Source organism: Elephas maximus, chromosome 16 (assembly GCF_024166365.1).
Source record: "Elephas maximus indicus isolate mEleMax1 chromosome 16, mEleMax1 primary haplotype, whole genome shotgun sequence".
Taxonomy (NCBI): domain Eukaryota; kingdom Metazoa; phylum Chordata; class Mammalia; order Proboscidea; family Elephantidae; genus Elephas; species Elephas maximus.
Window position 1 is genome coordinate 82,016,963 of NC_064834.1, and position 18,409 is coordinate 82,035,371.

The following is an 18,409-nucleotide window of genomic DNA, read 5'->3' on the forward strand; positions in this document are numbered from 1 at the left end:
CACTAGAAACTAAGACAGCTGTGCTTTGGTCTCTGGCGCCGCATCGTGGGACACTAGCCACAGACAACTCCACTTCTTGCCCCCCGGGCCTGGGACATGGAGGCCAGTGGGGCCTCGAGGAGGTGCGGTGGCTGACCCTGGACAGAGACATGATTGGGACTCACTCTTAGGGATAAAGGTTTCTGTTACCATAGCCGGCACTTGGCAGCAGCCCTTTGGGGCTCAGGGTACTGCTGCAATCCCATTGATCTTACTGACATGTCCTAAAATTAGCATAGATCAACGCTCGTGATCACTGTGGGGCAGGCCCACATGCCCTGCTTTCACATCTGTGTCTGTCCTGGACCATTGTGTCTCCTGCACACAAGGGTGATGACCATGGCTAGCTGAAACCTTGTCCCATTTCAGAAGGAAGACACTCTCCTTCAAGAGCACATTGCCTGACCTCTCACCGTCGTACGAAACAGCGATTCGAGCAAAAAGAGCTGAAGAGGGTCGCGTAGCAGCCCTCAGAGAACTGAGGGAGAAGCAGACTCTGATGGAACAACGGAGAAGGTGAGGGTGAGCCAGAGCGCAGTGAGGATAGGGCAGGCTAATGTCTGAGGTAGAGGAGGGAGGGGCCGGCCTTCCACGCCTCGAGGGTCCTGTTGTTACTTCATCTGAAAATCAAGGCTGCCCCATCTCACCAGGGACTGCTGCTTCGAGGGTGCCCGATGCCCCTCTGTTGTGCCCCAGGGACAAGTGGCTCTTGTGGTGTGCGAGGCCCTGCTGCTTCGAGGGTCCCTGATGCCCCTCTGTTGTGTCCTGCCTGGCTACTTACCATGTCTGCTCCTTGCCCTCCTCCCGGATGTCTTCCTCTTCCTCACTCCCATCTCCCCTTCCTGTCACATTGACACCAGGAAGGTATGTCAGTGACCCCACTAACACTGTCCTGGCCCCATAGTTTATATTGCGTGCCATGTACCTGTCCTCACGTCTCCTCTTTGCCCCCCAGCTCCACCATCCACTCTTCACCACTCTGCCTGGGGCCCCTGGAGGACAATCGGCTCAGACATCGCCTGGGTTCCGTGCAACTCCTGGTGGGCTTCGGCCAATGGGGGCCTCCCGCCAGAGATTGGAGTGGAGAGGCCAGGGAAAGGCAGGGTGTGGGCCCCCAGGCCCGCCCTGGGAAGGCCGCCTGGGCTGGCTAAACCCCTCCCCTGAGGCTGTGGCCCAAAGGCCTCTCCTGCTTGGATTCCCTACCCACCCTCCCGTGTCCCTGGCCTGGTGCTGCAACCGCCCCTCTATGTCAGCCCAGGCCCTGCCCCACCCACTTTGTTAATAAACCCGCCTCAAACTGCCCCACCTGAGTGCCTGCCGTCTTTCTCTCTGGGCCCTACCTGCCGCCCGACAGGGATGAGGCTGCCAGTTGGAGCTTCAGTAGCAGCTGTGGCCATCCTGACAGCAAGACGTAGATTCCCTTTTACTGCAGGCACAGTGTGGGATCAGGACCTTGGGACCAGTCAGGCCAAGTCCATGTCCCCTACCTGGGGCCTTCGCTTTCACAGCCAGGGCGAGTGTGGCTCACCGCCACATCAGTCTTGCTGGGATGTCGGGGGGGGGGGGGGGGCGGCCACCCTGGGCACTAGTCACGGCTGCCAGGGCAGACCCCCAGGCCCAACTCCCAGACCCCTGCTGGGCTACCCCAGGTGAGAACACATGGTACCCCCGGGGCCCCTCCCCACAGAGCCTTTGGACAAAGTGCCTGTCAGCCGGCAGGGGCCAGGCAGACCTCAGTCACCTGTGAAATGAACACTTGTGGGATGGCCATCTGCGGGTGACCCCGACCCTGAGTGCGCTTAGCCCCTCTTCATGGCCCCCTCCCCCATCTCTGGAGCCAGGGCTGTCCTCCTCCATCTTTCTCCTCTTGCGCTCTTCCCTGGGGCGCTGGCGGCTGCACTGCCGTCCTTGGTTCCTATCCAACCCCATCCTGCCCCCCCAACCCCCTGCCGCCTCCTGTCATGCCCAGGCCATGAATGGGGGGCATCAGCAGGATGCACATCTGTCTGGGGTTGGGAAGTGCAGCCTGGCCAGTGTAGACACCTTTGTGGGAAGAAGGCTTTCAAGATGCAAGGACGTTTCTGCCTTGAGCCCCGAGACTGTTGTGCGGCCTCCATGGGTGACCCCTCCAGCCCCCCGGCCGCTTACCCACACCGGGCTCCTGAGAACCTCTCCCCTTCACTTCCTAAGGAGGGGGTCCCTCCTGCTGCGATTCACCAAGCAGGTAGCCCACACGCCAGCGAGGGGCCAGGGAGATGCAGACAGTCACAGCGAGGTGTGGAGGGGCTGCAGGGCAGGGAGGCCCCGCTCAGCTGGGGGCTGGGACTTCAGGCAGCCCCCCCAGTGACTCAGTGACATTGTGCCGAGGTGTGACGGGCATATCCAAGTAGGCGTGGGGGAAGAACTTACAGGCGGAGAGTGAAGGGCTCAGCCAGCGGGCCGCCCAGGGGCCATCCGAATAGCTGCCTCTAAGCCCGGCCTCCATCTGACTTTGCTGGGAATGCGAGGCTCACCCCCAGGCTCGGGCAGTGGCAAACGCAGGCCCAGCTAGGGTGTGGCTGCTGCGGGCAGAGGGTCGCCTGATATGGTACCGTCAGGCATGGGGACAGTCCGGCAGAGCACGGGAAGACTGGCAACCACCATGCAGATGGAGAGCTGGTGGCTGGGGGGGGGGGGGGGGGATGGGCAGGGGAGTCGGAGTGCTACCCAAGATGGAGAGCTGGCGGCTGGGGTGGCAAAGGAGTTGGGGTGCTGCCCAGGCCTCTGGGTAGGCAGACAAGGAGAGACAAGAAGGCCAGTTGGGGGTAGGCGGGAATTCTGTGAGGATCCTGGAATTGGCAGTTGGAAACATGGGCTGGTGAGGTATCTTGGACCTTGAATATGGGACAGTGGGACCCCCAATGACAGAACAAGGGGTTGGTTTATACCATCCGCTTGGAGACTCCCCGAGTATTAAGGGGCCACAGGCAGTCTGGTCCCTTTGGGCACCCTGTAAGCGAAGTTGTCATTTACTGGTGACCTGGTCCCTATGGTAAGCGTGGTAACAGGTCTGCGTAAAGTGCAGCCATAACACAGGTAAGGGGATTGGGGACTGAGGATCCGAAAGAAGCTGACTTGCCTACATTCTCCCAAATCTCCTTCCCGTGTAGACAAATGCTCCAGGGCTTCTGAGGCCAGCACTGGGTAGCCGCGACCTCAGACTTGGCTCTTCCCTGGAAGGGTTCCCTGGCCCGGAGAGGGACTGAGCCCACTGTTCCTAGCCCTGCCCCAAGGCGGGAAGAGAAAAGATACCAAGTCTAGGACCTCCCTCCCGCCCAGGCCCTGTGTGGTCTCTCCAGCCCTCCCCTCCTGGGACACTGCCTCAGGGGCTGGGGGAAAGGGCTGCTATCTGAAAAAAATCTGAAGCCTTGAAAAATTGCAAGGTAGACTCCACCAGGACTGTGCTTGAAGCTGCTTTTAACTTAGGGCATTAACGTTAGGACATGTTTCTTCCAGAGATAAACAAATACTGCAGGAATGGAGAGAGCAGGCCTGGAAGATGAAGAAGGAGAAGGAAGAACTCAGTAGACTCCAGCCTCCAAGGAGGAATCTGGTAGGAGGGGGTGGAGGGTGAGAGAGACCGTGGGTCCTGCACCGCTGGGTTACGACGGTGATTACAGTGGTAACCGTCCATTCATTCACGAGCTGACACGTCAGGGGAGAGGGTGCCATTGGCACAGGGTGGGGAAGGAGGAAGGAGGAAGGAACACAGTCTCCAGTGTGCTGGGCCAGGAAAGCCATCGTGGTCGTAAGGAGGTGGATGAGGAGTGTGTGCGAAGGTGACAAGGGGCTTTGTGAAGCATGAGCTGTGGACTGTTCGCCCCTCTCACTCCCTCAGGCCTGCCCTCCTACGTGGGGTGGTAGGGCCCCCCCCCCCAGCCTGCCCTGCACCCAGACCCTGTTGACAAAATTACACATCTCAACTTTCAAGCAACGCTTCTGCTGTTTCTCTCACTTCTGTCCTCTTTGATTATGACTAGTGGCGTTTTAAGCTGTATTAAGACCCCTTCCCTGGCGCAGCCTGCGTGCTCTTCTCACTGGGCAGCAGGGGTCGTACTGCCAGACCCTGGAGAGAACCCTGTGACCTGTGCTCCAAGCTCCCAGGGGCTCTGCCCCGTCACCCTATGCCTGTCTGGGGGCATTCACGGGCCACCAGCGAGATCGCCAAGCCCAGCGCCGGGACACAAGGGTGGTGGCTCCTGGGGGGCAGGCATTACCTTTCCTCCCGATTGTCTGCCATCAGTATAATTGTGATAGTTACACAAGCTGAGTTCTTTCCTCCCCGACAGGATCAGATGTTTTTTTTCTGGTTGAAAACACAGTTTCCGTGGTGCTCAACAGGAAGGTTCCTCCCATGGCGTCCGATGTGCACATTACCTGTGAATACTGTCTGCAGTCACCCCAAAGCAGACAACACTGGATTCTGAGGATTTTCATTTCACCTGGAATAGCACAGTGCTTCCTAAATTAGATAAGAAATCCAGAAGCTCCGAAACTAAAAATAGGAAAATTTTACTTCATGAAACTGAAATACGTTGTGTGGCCAAAAAACACTATAATCAAAGTCAAAAGATAGGTAAAAATATTTGTAACATAGCTGTGTGAAAACAAGTTTCTATCTAATATACAATTGATTTTGAAAAACATACAAATTGTTTTTAAAAAGTCAAAGAGTCAACAGGAAAATAGCAAAGGGTGTGAGAGGTTGTTCTGGAAGAGGAAGTGTGAGGGGCCCTTGGTGGGTGAAGAGACCCTCACCTCCTGTGGGGGTGGGCTTTCCAGGTTACCACCCGCTTACCAGTGAGGCTGGCCAGGCAGGTGGCTGTCAGCTTTTTGGACAGTAACTGTTTAAATAAAAAATATGTATTTCTTCAAACACTTTGGGGTGTCTGTCTTACAGAAATAAAAAGAATCCGGTCATTAGCATGTGTATGTGTAAAGCTGTGCTCGGTGTTATCTGTAGAGGCAGAAATAAGTAAGTGAAAACATTTGATATGCCTGTAATAGGAGACCTACCCAAACCTATTGCTGTCACGTGAATTCCAACTCAGAGCGACCCGATAGAACAGAACAGAACTGCCCCATTGGGTTTCCAAGACTAATCTTTACAGAAGCAGACTGCTCCGTCTTTCTCCCACAGAGCGGCTGGTGGATTCGAACCAGCGACCTTTCGATTAGCAGCCAAGCACTTAACCACTTTGCTGCCAGGAGGAGAAGGGACATCAATTGTAGTCTGCCCTCCAGGACTGAGGGTCGGCCCTGCAGTTGGCAGGAAGACACAAGAGGGCGCCATGGCTTTGCAGATGCATGGGGCGGGATTCCCCGGGGGACCCTGGGGGTGTGGCCTGGGGGTCTGCCCTAGGGGTGCGTGTTCCTCTGGGCTAGGCCTGGGGGTGCTGCGGCCTCCGGGGTTCTCCACAGGCCCATCTTTTCCACAGCGCATGGGTGGTGCGACCCGGGGCCCTGCCCCGACTTGCACTGAAATGGCCGCAGCATTGGGCGGAGGCCCCGGGCTGACACCGAGCACAGAAATGCATGTGTCTACTGGGTCTGGACACCGAGGATGAACCGTTTGGTTATCATCAGCTTTTTAAAAAGCCTTGAATGTTTCTGTTCCTGGTTCTCTGATACAGCAGCTCTGCCGTGGATGTGGACTTCTTTTTATCCGCCGGGAGGCTATCACCTGAGCGTATGGTGCCCCGTCATATAGAAGCCTGGAGGGAGAGCATCACCTGAGCACATCGCACCCTATCCTATAGAAGCCTGGAGGGAGAACATCACCTGAGCACATCGCACCCTATCCTATAGAAGCCTGGAGGGAGAAGAGCACACCTGCGGTGCTCGGTGCCTTGTGTTAGAAGCTTGGCTGGAGCCGCTGTGTGTCGTGTCTTGGCTGCTTTCTCACAAGAGAATTAGGTGTTTGGATCAGTTTACCTCCTGGGGAGCCTTCTTTCCAGATAATACACCTGTAACAAGAGTTCCTGAGTTGCAGGACTGGTTAAGCGCTAGGCTACTAGCTGAAAGGTTGGCGGTTCCACCCCACCCGGTGGTGCATCAGAAGACCGGCCTGGCAATCTCCCGAAAGGTCACAGCCTTGAAAAGGTCGCCGTGAGTTGGAGTTGACTTCATGACAACTAACAACTACAATGATTTTTTTTTTTAAATAAAGTTAAAATTCTAGCTTTAAAAGGAAACAAAAACCCCACCTACTAGATCTAGGTTCCTCTTTTTTTTCCATCAGAACAGTCTTAGAAACCCCGATTCACAGGCAGTGTGCCAGCAGCTGGACAGTGGGCAGCGTTTAGTGCTGCTGTGTCCTCAGCCCTGGGCAGGGCACGGGGGTTATAGGAGAGGTGAGTCACTGCTTCCTGCTCCCTCCCCCCCCCCACCCCTTCCGTTAAGCACCTTCTGAGCAGCAGGTGGCACAGTGGTTAAGAGCTATAGCTGCTAACCAAAAGGTCAGGAGTTCAAATCCACCAGCTGCTCCTTGGAAACCCTGTGGGGCAGTTCTACTCTGTCCTGTAGGGTCACTTTGAGTAGGAGTTGACAGCAATGGGTTTTGGTTTCAAGTATCAGACGGGGTGGTGGTGGTTCGGTGGCAGAATTCTTGACTCCCACGCGGAGGCTTGGTGTGATTCCCCACCGATGCACCTCGTGCACAGCCGCCACCCCACCTGTCTGGCAGTGGAGGCTTGCTGGTTGCCGTGATGCTGAACAGGTCTCAGCAGAGCTTACAGACTAGGAAGAAAAGCCTGGGACCTGCTTCCAATGATCAGCCAATGAAAACCCTGTGCATCACAATTGGGGATGGTGCACCATTTTGTTCTGTTGTACATGGGATCACCATGAGTCAGGGGCTGACTCGACGCCAACTAACAAGTGTCAGGCAGTTAACAAGTATCAGTTAATGTGCTCGGCTGTTAACGAAAGGTTGGAGTCCACCTCAAGGTGCCTCAGAAGAAAGACCTGGCAGCCTACTTATGAAAGATCAAACACTGAAAACCCTATGGAGCACGTTTCTACTCTGCCACATACAGAATTGCCAGGAGTTGAGGTCAACTTATCTAAACCAAGGTTTCTCAACAGAGACAGTACTGACTGTTGTGACTTAGACGCTTTAAGGAATTGGGTGTGCTTTCCAAAACAAATGTAAACAGTCTGTGATTCTTACAGAGAGCGTCCAGAAAAGAGATCAGCCTCTATCATGTTCTCTTCCTCTGTGGCCCTTTGCCAGCCCCCTCAGCACACATAACTCCCACTGCCCCTTGCACATCCAGTAAAAACCTGTAAACATCAGCCAGACAGCACTGCCGTGGGAAGGTTTAAGAAAATACCATTTAAGAGATACTTGAAAATAGAAGTGGGCTGTTGACATGTTTTAGATTTGCCATCTGGTCTCTTTGGTGCCTGAACTCTTGGGATCTAGGTTCGAACAGCCAAGTGGCTGCTGCTAATGTTTGTGGGAGGGGTGGGGACAGTTAATGGGATGCAAGGAAACTTGCAGTTGCAGGGCTGAGTGGTCTTTATCCAAAAAATGCTAACTATTCCTTATAAGTTCTCTAAGTTTATTTGTACTCATTCATCACGTCATTGACACAAGACCAGTGAACTGATAATGCAGGCTTTCAAAGTGTCATATTTTCTGCTTTCCTCCTTTGTCTGTGAGGTGTCCCCAGGTGTGTGTTGGTGTGAAAGTCAGTGATTTCGGTACAGTCCGTCTGTGTGAAGGTCTGGGGCTACTTGGGAATCTTTGATTTCACACCTGTTGTATCTACTACAGAGCTTCACACGGGGGTCACCCAGGTTATCTGCCAACCCCCTGTCCCCGGCATGCTGCCTGCCACGTCTCCTTAGCTAGGCCAGGGCCACTGAGGAAGGCGTAGAGTCCAGTCCAACAGCTGGGGTGGACAGAGTCAGCCAGGCCGGTAGTAATGCCCAAGTCAGTGGGGCATGCCCACTCAGGCAGCTGCTCACCAGTGTCACTGATGTCAAAATGCGTGAAAGCCACCTCAAGTGGGCAGGTTAGCTTGATTTCCTTGGGTTCCTGAAAACATCTTGTTGCATTTTCCTAGGTAGAATCAAAGATTCCCTTTGCCACGGATCTGACCAGTGATGAGAAAACACCAGTGAAGCCACCAGGAAAAACGAAACAAAACAAGGAGAAGCCATCACAAGCAAGTAAAGCACTGAGGTTGGTCACCAAGATGTTCGTTCAATTCCTCCAGGGCTTGGTCCTTGCTTGCGGGGCTGGGGGTAACTGGGTGACAGGGCTTGGTCCTGCCGCTCAGGGCTGGGGGTAACCTGGTGGCAGGGCTTGGTCCCACCGCTCAGGGCTGGGGTATCCTGGTGAGCAGAAGGATATTCACTGTTCACAGAGGCTCACACAGCTGACCAAACGCATCCCCTCTACCATCTGGACTGGTGTAGGCCTCCCTGCCAGGTGCTCTGGAGCGCTGGCATGAAGCACAGTGGTTAGCTGCCTCAGCAGCCCCATGGTCCCTCCACGTCCCTCTTCCCAGATGGGCTTGGTTCTGAGCCATTCCCCTGACAGCTCTCCCAGGAGCTCAATGCTTTGGCTGTGGGCTCAGACCCTCTGTTACTTGGCTATCCGCGACAACCTCTGTGTGTGTGCAGGGTGGCTTCTGAGACATTGGGCCTGTGCATCGCAATGTCCTGGGGTCAGTGATCTGCCCCATGCCCGCCTCTCTCCTGCCTCAAGGCCCAGTCCCCTCTGTATCATCGCCAGTCTGTGCCACATGGGGGCTGTGACTTTGGCAGGGCTTTCCCCCACCTGTACCCAGGTGAGATACCCCATGTACTGGGCTAAACCTGTCTCCACGTCCACCCCAGGCAGTCTGAAATGCAGTGACCCAGCTCCAGGTCCCAGCCTGGATCACTGTCTGGGGCCATCTGTCCAAGACCAGAACTTGGGTGTGGGGCAGTCAGAGGAGAGAGGAAGTGGGGTGGGAGGGGCCCTGCCAGGAAGGGTGTGAGAATGAGGGGGCACAGTGGAGCCAGCATGTCCACCGGGCCTCCACAGAGGGGACCCTGACTGAGGGCAGACCCTGGAGTTGTCACTCCCTGGTCCTGGTAGCCTGCTCCGCCCTGACATCTACAAGCCCTGGGATACAGCACTGCAGGGGAAGCAGGTGTGGGGTGCCATCCCCTGGGGTCAGACTCAAGGGACCTCAGGGCAAGGAGGCAGCATCTTCCCCAGCTTTGGGGATTTGCCATCCGACCCGTGAGCTGAGGAAGAGGGGGTGGTCAGGCAAGGCTGGGGAGAAACGGGGGACTTCCGAGACCATTCCAGGCCATTCTATGCCACAGCACCACCAGCCCAGAGAGGAGACAGGGTGTGGATGTCCGTGGGAGTGCTGAGAGCCCAAAAGACTGGACGGGGCATGGCTGCAGCCCCACGTGACACTGAGGAACGAATGTCAGCATGGAAAGATGGTCCTGACCGCAGGGCAGAGAGCAGCCGAGAGGGACAGGGCCGGGGCAGCAAGGCTGGGGCAGTGGGCGCAGGAGACGGCTAGGGTACAAAAATGGCGTGGTGGCGTCAGACCTCATATAACTTCAGGAAGGGAAGGGGAGAATCACCATCTGCATCAGCCCAAGGCTGATTCCTCTGAGGGGGAGGTCAAACACCTTCACCCTCCAACTTTTTACCCATTCTGACACCAGCTGTCCCTCCCATGGCACTCTCTACTTCTCTGCTGGGTTCAGTAATTCATTGCAAGAGCCACACACAACTCACAGACCATACTCATAGTTATGGGGTTTACTAGGGAATTAACAGTTACAATTAAGGATCAGGGATGACTCAGGATACAATTCTTCAGTCAGGACAGCTTCTCCACCATACCCGCAGACAGGCCTCTCTCTTGGCCCCTCAGCTCGGCCTCTGCCCTGCTTGGGCAAGTGTTACAAAGTTCTTTAGCTCACTCAGTTAATGCCCAGAGGCACCCCTCTTTGCCCATAAGCCTTGGCCCAAAGGTGCTCAGCTCTCTCGCTCGTGGATCGGCACACCCACTGTAGCTACTCTGTGGGCCAGGAAACACGCTGGTCTCTCACTGGTCTTCTGGCTCTGCTGGCACCGTTTCTCTGCCTCTGGACTCTGCTGTGCTTGGTGCTGCTTCCTGCCATCTCCAGGGTTACAGCTCTCTCTGTCTCCTGGATCTAGGAGATTCTCAGCTTAAGGACCCCAAAGCATGCTCTCTGCTCCTGGATCTTCTTCCTTGATGGTAGTGACGTCCCCTCCCCACTTCTGGGATTGGCCCATTTTAAGCCTAGAGGGATGGCGAAACTGACTAACCCCCTTGTAGGGTTCCATACACCTTATTTGCATAGTCCTACCCAATCATTTTGTGGGAATCACAAAACCATGAATGACTAGAAGGGCCATATTAAGTAGTTCACTGCACCGCAGCCAGAATTCAGAAGGCTCATAAGGTCAGCTCACCCGGGCTCAGGAGTTAGCAGTGCTGAGTGAGGGAGACAAGGCTCAAGTGGACGGCGTGGGGCCAGGCCACAGGGCAGGGAGGCGGAGGATGGTGGGCACAGGCCTGGAGCAGGAGCACGGGGCGGGGAGCAGGAGCTAGGGGAGACAGCTCCGAGTGTAGTGACCACAGTCAGGCAGTGCAGACGGACAGAGCCTGAGGAGAACCAGCCAGGGTCAGAGGGTGTGAGGACGGGCCAAGGGGAGCCCCCAGAGCAGGGTGCCTGGTGCTGCAGAGAAACTATTTAGCAGAGAGTGGGCGGGTACAGTGAGGGAAGGGGACATGGTGGGCAGGGAGGTGGGTGGAGCAGGTGGAGGAGGGGCAGCACAGCCAGGGCAGATGCTGGTGGGCTGCAAGGCAATTGGTGGATTGGCCAACAAAGCAGGTGGGCACCAAGTGAGGCTGGAGGATTTTGGGATCACAGGGACAAAGGAGAACCTGCCCCACGGGACACCATGCAAAGTGGGGCAGAGCCCAGAGGGGACATTTACGGGGATCAGGGTCGCCTGATCACAGCCGCAATGAGAACTGAGCTGTGAGCTGTGGCCAGCAGGGGGCACCAAGGGGCCTCCACTGGCTCCAAAGAACAGGAACATGGCGGTAATCCCCCATGGCAGCCCCATCCTGGGAGGACCTGGCCCTGGAGCCTGTGGCCACCCAGCCTGCAGCCTCACGCACTGCTCACTGCTACTTCTGCGTGCTCCAGGCCACATGCAACGAGGAAGCCTGGGCAGGGCATCAGGGCCTGAAGACTTGTGGCAGGGGGGTGTTCTGTGCCTGATGAACGTACCCCTCTCTGATGCCCCTCAGATCAACTTATGTCACAGCCACGTGGAAATGGCCAAATGAAAACTGGCAGCACTCAGGGTTTTGTGCCATCCTCCAGGAACTTTGAGGGGTCCTCCCTGGCTTCTAGAACCCCACTGCCTAATGTCCACGATTCCAGAATTCAGGGTCTGGAAGCTTGAGGCCTGCATTCTGAGGGTGAAGGGGTCAACGCTACTTTTCCAGCAAAACCAACCAAACCAGGCCTCTGGGTGGGGGGTAAGTATGGGGGGTCAGAACCGGGTTCTGGTTAGGCATCACTGGCCTCCACAGCTCCCCCTATAACCTGTGACCCCAGGCAGACGGCCGCCTCTTGGCGACCCACGTGGGACCTGAGCAGCAGTCTCTGTCTAGTGTCCCAGGCCATTATGTTTAAAACCAAAGAACACCAATCCTAAAGTCCTGGCCCCAGTACTAGCAGGACTGATGCATTTAAAATTTTAATATAATCGAATTTCCTGTTCCTCTATTTAAGGGTTTCTTAAAACTGTTTTTCTTTTTTCTCTTTTAAAACTGTGTATTTCATATGAAAACAAACACTTGCTTTTCTCCTTCCTGTGGCTCGAAATGTGCCATCTTAAGTATGCAAAATCATAAATGAATTTTAAAGTGTTTGAGAGTGTGTCTGTGTTCGAAGCCTTTAAATTAGTGAACGATTGCGGGAGGGCAGGCCCAACCCACCTGAGTTCGCCTGGAGGGAGCGGGGTCCCTGAAGGGCCCAGGGTGGCCAGCACACTCCTGCTGAGGCCGCCGGGGGCTCTAGGGCCATGGTGGGCCTGGGGAGAGAACTCAACAGACTGAATTCTGTGTGTAAACCCGTCTCCCTCTGCCTTCACCCGCAGGGCCTGCCTGGGACTGAATTCTGTGTGTAAACCCCTCTCCCTCTGCCTTCACCCGCAGGGCCCACCTGGGCGAGGATCTGGAGGAGAAGATCAAGCTGCACATTCAGCAAATCCGTGAGAGAAGGAAGCGCTTTGGAGGCGCAGCACCGCTGGAGGAGCTGCGGGCAGCCGTGCAGGACCTGGAGGTGGTGAGTGTCGTCCATGTTGTTAACATCAGAGGGGCCTCAGTGCCCGCCAGGCGTGTATGGGTGGTTTCCACATCCGCAGGGGGCTTGTGCCACCTCTGGGGACTGGGGCAGGCCAGGAGGGCAAGGCCCCTGTGCCCAGGTCTCCGCGCTGGGAGGAGGGTGTTCACGTGAATCCACACCTTCGCGGAGTCTGTGTCCCTCGTTGGGGCTGGGGGCTGGATTTTAACCATCTTCTCCCCTCAGGCTGATGGTCAGCACCATGACTCCCAGACACTGGTTAGCACCTGCTTCCGGTTCCACCACCCACTACAGGCCCCCTCTCTCCTGGGTGCAGATGGGGGGCCTGCAGAGACCCCTACAGCTCTCATCCGTTTACCCAACTCCTCTCTCCCTTGGTGGGGATGGGGGGCAGCTGTTCCAAAAAGAGACACTAGTTAGAGGGGGACGAATGAAGAGATCACAGGGAGCTTTTCAGAATGGAGTGTTTCCAGACTGGAAAAGCCCGGAAGTGCCCAGCCCGTGACTAAGCATCCTGAGCCAGAAGGCAGAGATCGAGGAGATTCAGAGAAGATGGGCCACACAGGGACCAGGAAGTAAGAGTGGACTTGGAGTCCTCAGTGGCAACTCAAACTAAGAGAGAAGCCAGGGGCCAGAAAGTGTGGGGACTCTACTCAGTTACGTGACAGAGGGTTGTGAGGTAGAATGAGGCATTTTCATGTGGGTGTGTGAGGAACAATGCATTTTCACGAGGGCGTGTGAGGAATAAGGCATTTTCACATGGTTGTGAGGTGGAATGAAGCATTTTCACATGGACATGAAGTAGAATTTAAGGCATTTCCACGCAGGTGTGAGGTAGAATGAGGCGCTTTCACAAGGGCATGTGAGGTAGAATAAAGCATTTTCACACGGGTGTATGAGGAACAATGCATTTTCAGGAGGGCGTGTGAGGTAGAATAAGGCATTTCACCCAGGAGCGAGGTAGAATGAGGCATTTTCACTTGGGTGCGTGGGGTAGAATGAGGTGGTTTTCATGCAGGCCTATGAGGAATAATGAGGCGGTTTCACAAGGGCATGTGAAGTAGAGTAGTGAAGTAGAATAACGCATTTTTCACAAGGGTGTGTGAGGTAGAATGAGGCATTTTCACAAGGGTGTGTGAGGTAGAATGAGGCATTTTCACAAGGGTGTGTGAGGTAGAATGAGGCATTTTCACAAGGGTGTGTGAGGTAGAATGAGGCATTTTCACAAGGGTGTGTGAGGTAGAACAAGGCATTTTCAGACATTTTGCTTCCCATGCACCTTTTCTCTGGAAGCTCTGTGGAATGCATTCTACCCAAACAAGGGAGTAGACCAAGAGAAGGGACAGTGAGGATTTCAGGAAAAGGACCTTGACCCCCCATGGGGCCCAAGGACCTCCAGGACTTCAGCTGTAAGGGTGGGTCTTCCCAGGGGACACAAGTAGTCCAGGGATTCAGCCATATGGGGACTAGAGGGACTTACAGTCTGGAAGGATTTAATGATAGTGATGAAGAAAACAGTTTTTTTTTTAAGGAGGCAGTTAATACCACAAAGAGTACATATTTCTACGGGAAAGAAAATGTAATCCATGAATACTTCTTGGATCAGTGGCAATGACATTTATCTAACTGCAATCATATAAACCCAGAATGTTGCTGTAACCAACAATCGTGTGTGTTAATGCAGAGGGGGAGCTTGTAGAGTCCTGGAGTGCCTGGGTTGGAGTGAGGCCCAGGTTATGCCCCCAGGAGGTATACCTGGGGAGGGGGGCATGGGAATGGAGGGACTGTGGAGAAGGGAGAGCGGAGGACCTGGGCCCCCACCCTTGGGTGCTGTAGAAGCCAGTGTCCTCTGGCTAACTCTTCACCACATCCGAGGCTGCCAGCAACTTGTTCCCATCTGAGGGTGTCACTCTGGTCCCTTTTTCTGGCCCAGGGCATTGGCTGAGGGGGATAGGGTTTGGAACAGAAAGCCTGCACCTGGTTCCCAGCTCTGTCCTGGGCTGTGGCCCCACCCACCTTTCAGGTGCGATGGTGACTGACAGAAGTGGTGCTGGGCTCAGGTGTGTCAGCAGGGCCAGCTCGGGGGGCTCCATGATTGCTCACTAGCCTGATGTTTATGCAGACAGCACACGTGCAAGTACCCTTGGCGGGCCATGTTGGGGACACCAGGTGGTCTGCCTACGTGTCTGCCTCGAGAGTCACTGCCCTTACAGGAGGGTCAGGCAAGCCCAGCGGCCCCTACGCAGGACTGAACCGAGGCCACTGTGGTTGCTGCAGATGGGGGAACATGCGCTGTGATGTGGCCTGAGTGAGCAGCACAGGAGAAGGAAGTGGGTGCTGTCACCTCCACACACAGGGCTGAGAGGTGCAGCACCCTACATCAGATCTGTCCGTCCAGGCAGATACTGACCTTCGAGTCCTGCAGACCTTCCTGACTTTTCTCCCTTCTTCTCCCCGAAGGCCAGAAAGCTACAGGATGAAGTAATGAAACCAAAACTGGGCTTGAACTTGAGCAAAGATCATCAGTTCACAACGTCCACTGGAAACCTTTCACTTCACTCACCGACATCACAGCCTCAGAATATATTTTTTAACATGAAATATTAAGAATCTGAAAATGTTCACAAACACTAATGATGAAGTATCAACTGTATTGGTGAAAACATCAAGTGTGAGGCGTTGGTTCAGCCTTTTTTCTTTCTCAGGTGTCATCTCTTGCGTGATGGAAGGGGAGCCAGGAATTGGACGTTGTTATGATTTATTTCACAGACAGCCGATTGTTTTTTAATATATTTAATGTTGCTTTTTTTGAGGCTGTGAAGGGTTTAAGCTGCATTAAAGGAAAGAGAATACTGTCAACAAGCCATGTCACTGTCATTTCTAGCCTGTCCCCTCCACCAGTCTGACAGTCTGTCTGCCCCTGGCCTGGCCGGCCCTGGTCACTGCTTTGGGGTGTCTTGCAGCTAGAAAAGCACCCCCAGACCAGGCCAAGCAGCACAGGGGCAGTGTTCAGTAGACTCCGCATGGCTGTGGCGTGGCCGAGGGGGCCAGAGGCTTTAGGGGCTTGGTTCAGGTAGTTTTCTGGGGCCAAGCCCAACATCCAAGAGAAGGCCCTTCTCTGCCCCTGGCCATGTTGGCTTTGGCCAGGGTCCCTCCTGAGCCCCTCTCTAGATTCAGCCAGGCAGCCCACAGTCAGCTTAAAGGGGGCCATGACCCAAGCCTGGGGCAGCCAGGTAGTTCTTCCCAGGACAGAGGGTGTGGGACAGCCTTGTTGGAACCAGGTTTGCAGAGCAGGCCTTTGAGGGAGATGCTCAGAGGAGCGAGCTCAGAACGGCACCACTCCTGACCCAGTCAGAAATGGGCAGTCGGTGGGGGGTGGGGGAGGGGACCAGTGGCAGGAGGTACCCAGGGCACTGGCCCACCACATCCTGGCTCATCAAGCCTGATGCATTTTAATCAGGCACTATGGAAACTCCCACAGCCTTGTAGAAAACAGCAGTGGTGGTGGGGAAGCTGGCAGGAGCAGGCAGGTGGGGCTGAGCTGGGTACAGCTGACCCTTATTCATGTTCTACCCTGTAGAGAAGGAGCCCTGGTTGTACAGTGGTTAAGCGCTCGGCTGCTAACCGAAAGGCTGGCAGTTCAAGTCTGCTTCTGTGAAGATTTGCAGCCTTGGAAACACTATGAGGCAATTCTACCCTGTCCTATAGGGTCGCTATGAGTCAGAATCAACTCGACAGCAATGGGAACCCTATAGAGAGGGAGTCCCTGGGTGACGCAAATGGCTGACACACTCTGTGGCTAACAAGAAGGCTGACGGTGCAGGTCTACCCAGAGGTGCTTCAGAAGAACGCCCTGGCCACCTACCTCTGAAAAATCAACCACTGAAGACCCTGTGGAGCACAGTTCCACTCTGACACACACGGGGTCACCATGAGTCAGAGTCCACGGCAACTACTGGGACTGGTTTCCTTGTGGATGACAGGCCATTAAAAAGGGCATCCAAGTTCCTGTAAAAAAAGATAACACATATTACATGGGGAGGAGAGAAAGCAGAGCAGGGCAGAAAGGGTCAATCTGGTGGGGCCTCTCCCACTGTTTGCTTCTGCACCCCAGGAATGGCAGGAGCTGCAGGGTAGGGTTTGGTGAGCTCTGCCCTGGTGCACACACCCAGGTAAACTCATCCACTGCCCATCCAACTTGTGCCCTGCCTCCACCTGCTCCCTCAGAGCTCAGTGAGTCCCTGGATGTATTGTCACCCCCTCCCCAAACTCTTCTTCCACCTGATGACAGGCCAGAGCCTGGGAGTTGCCCCTGAAGCCCCCTGCCCACCATAACACCCCAAACTTTCTGAGCTGCTCCCCCTTCTGTCACCTCACACCTACCACTTCAACCCTCCCCACCCAAAAGACCTGTGCTTCCCAGCCCTGCACTCACGGGGTGCCCCTTGGGGGACTGCAGGCTTCAGCATCCCCACCCTTCGCAGTCTTTGCAGACCACCCCTCCATTCACAGCCGCTGTACATGCTGATGCCCACGCCCACCGGCCTGGGAAGGCTCTGTGGTCTGTGGGGCTGTCCTCAGTGCCCAGCAGGGACCTCCTGTGCAAAGAGATTCTCACCTGGTGCCTGACTTCAGGTGAAACTGCTGCACTGGTGGCTGTCCCTGGCCACTCCCTCCCCCACTCAAGTGCTACCTGAGACAGGGCAGGGACGGGTCCCTGCTGCCTGGTATTTCTGAACCAAAGTCAGCCTCACCCAGCTCCTCCCGGGGCTGCAAGGATGGGCGGGTAGGTCAGAGATCAGGCCCTTCTGGGCGGGGCAGTCACCGAGGCCTCTGGGTGGGGCCCCTCCTGAGGAGGGGGAGGCCGGGCCTGCGGGAAGCCCCCACCACCCAGAGGACTGTCGCTAGCTGCGATCCCCAGGCCCCTTGACACCTGGCACGCACTCTACTCATTGGGCCTCTGTCCTCATCCCTGTAAAATCGGGGCGGTGATGCGCTCCCGGCCGTCCCTGCACAGCGCGGCCCCGGGAGGGCGAGGCGGAGGGTGGCCCAGACAGTCCGGGCGGTGCCTGGGGCAGTGGTCACCGCCGCTGGTCACGGCTGGGCTGGGCGGGGCGGGCGGCGTCCGGGTCGTCAGGACAACCCCCCCGCCAGACTGCTGGGCCTGGTCAACTGCAGCAAGCCGGGCTTAAAGGGGCCGGGCCCGGCTCGGAGCCAAGGTCACGGCCACGGGCAGCCCGTGGGGCGGTTACGGTCCCGAGCCGGGTGGAACGCGCAAGCGCTTCAGGAAGTCGGGAGCTTTTACTCCGCTCAAGGCGCCGGGGATCAGGGTGGGGATCCACGCCCCGCTCACCCACCCCCGCGGGCAGCTGCTGCGCCTGGGGAGCCCCGTTCTGGGGAGCCGGTTCTTTCCCTGTGAACTGGCCGCGAGGCGCCCTGGCGGGGCCGCACGCAACCCGCTCTTTCACCGGCGACTTCAAGCGGGATCACCCTTCCCGGCCCTGGTGCTGGCCAACCCCAGGCCCACAGGGAGGTCCCGAACCGGGCGCCGCCCTCCACGCCCCGCGTCTCCTCGGCCCGGCCTGACCGGCTTCCTGCGCGCGCCCGGGGACTTCCTCCCCGCAGTGCCGGGGAGCCGCCGGCGCCCTGCTTGGGGGCGCTGCCGAACCACGACACCCCTGGACCCCAGGGCGTTGGACCCGGGGCAGGGACCCGGAGGGGAGACCTCAGGGGAGGGGAAGCTGTGGAGGAGGTCCCAGGACAAGGGAGGTGCAGAGGGGCCCCAGAGAAGGAGCCGGGGGGAAGGGAACTGGGGCAGAGGGCCGGGGAGGGTGTCCCCGGCCGACCCTAGGCTCCTCGCTCTCAGACGGGGTCGTCCTCCTCAACCCTGGTGCCGGCTGCCCCAGGCGCACAGGGCGGAGCTGGCCGCCCGCGCAGTCCTAGGGTGGAACGCAGACCC

The 18,409-nt window shown here is 56.3% G+C and overlaps 1 protein-coding gene and 1 long non-coding RNA gene across 9 annotated transcripts in view; one reads left to right on the forward strand and one right to left on the reverse strand.

Moving 5' to 3' along the window:
* Positions 1–15,057, forward strand: part of LRRC27 (leucine rich repeat containing 27) — a 37,509-nt gene extending 22,452 nt beyond the window's left edge. For 5 of the 8 annotated variants that reach the window (XM_049854765.1, XM_049854770.1, XM_049854769.1 and 2 more), the window contains 5 exons: positions 409–555; positions 3,535–3,631; positions 8,151–8,269; positions 12,303–12,432; positions 14,911–15,057. In XM_049854765.1, the coding sequence (XP_049710722.1) occupies positions 409–555; positions 3,535–3,631; positions 8,151–8,269; positions 12,303–12,432; positions 14,911–15,057 (640 nt within the window). Of the gene's footprint in view, positions 1–408; positions 556–994; positions 1,351–3,534; positions 3,632–8,150; positions 8,270–12,302; positions 12,433–14,910 lie in introns of those variants that run through there. The other 3 variants (XM_049854766.1, XM_049854767.1, XM_049854768.1) reach the window with 3 other exon arrangements.
* A 138-nt stretch (positions 15,058–15,195) lies between these two features.
* LOC126059212 (uncharacterized) lies at positions 15,196–17,382 on the reverse strand. The gene is made up of 3 exons (XR_007513399.1): positions 16,886–17,382; positions 16,316–16,458; positions 15,196–15,280 (listed from the first exon to the last, which is right to left on the reverse strand). It is a non-coding gene; the product is annotated as an uncharacterized LOC126059212 (long non-coding RNA).
* Between the last annotated feature and the right edge of the window lie 1,027 nt (positions 17,383–18,409).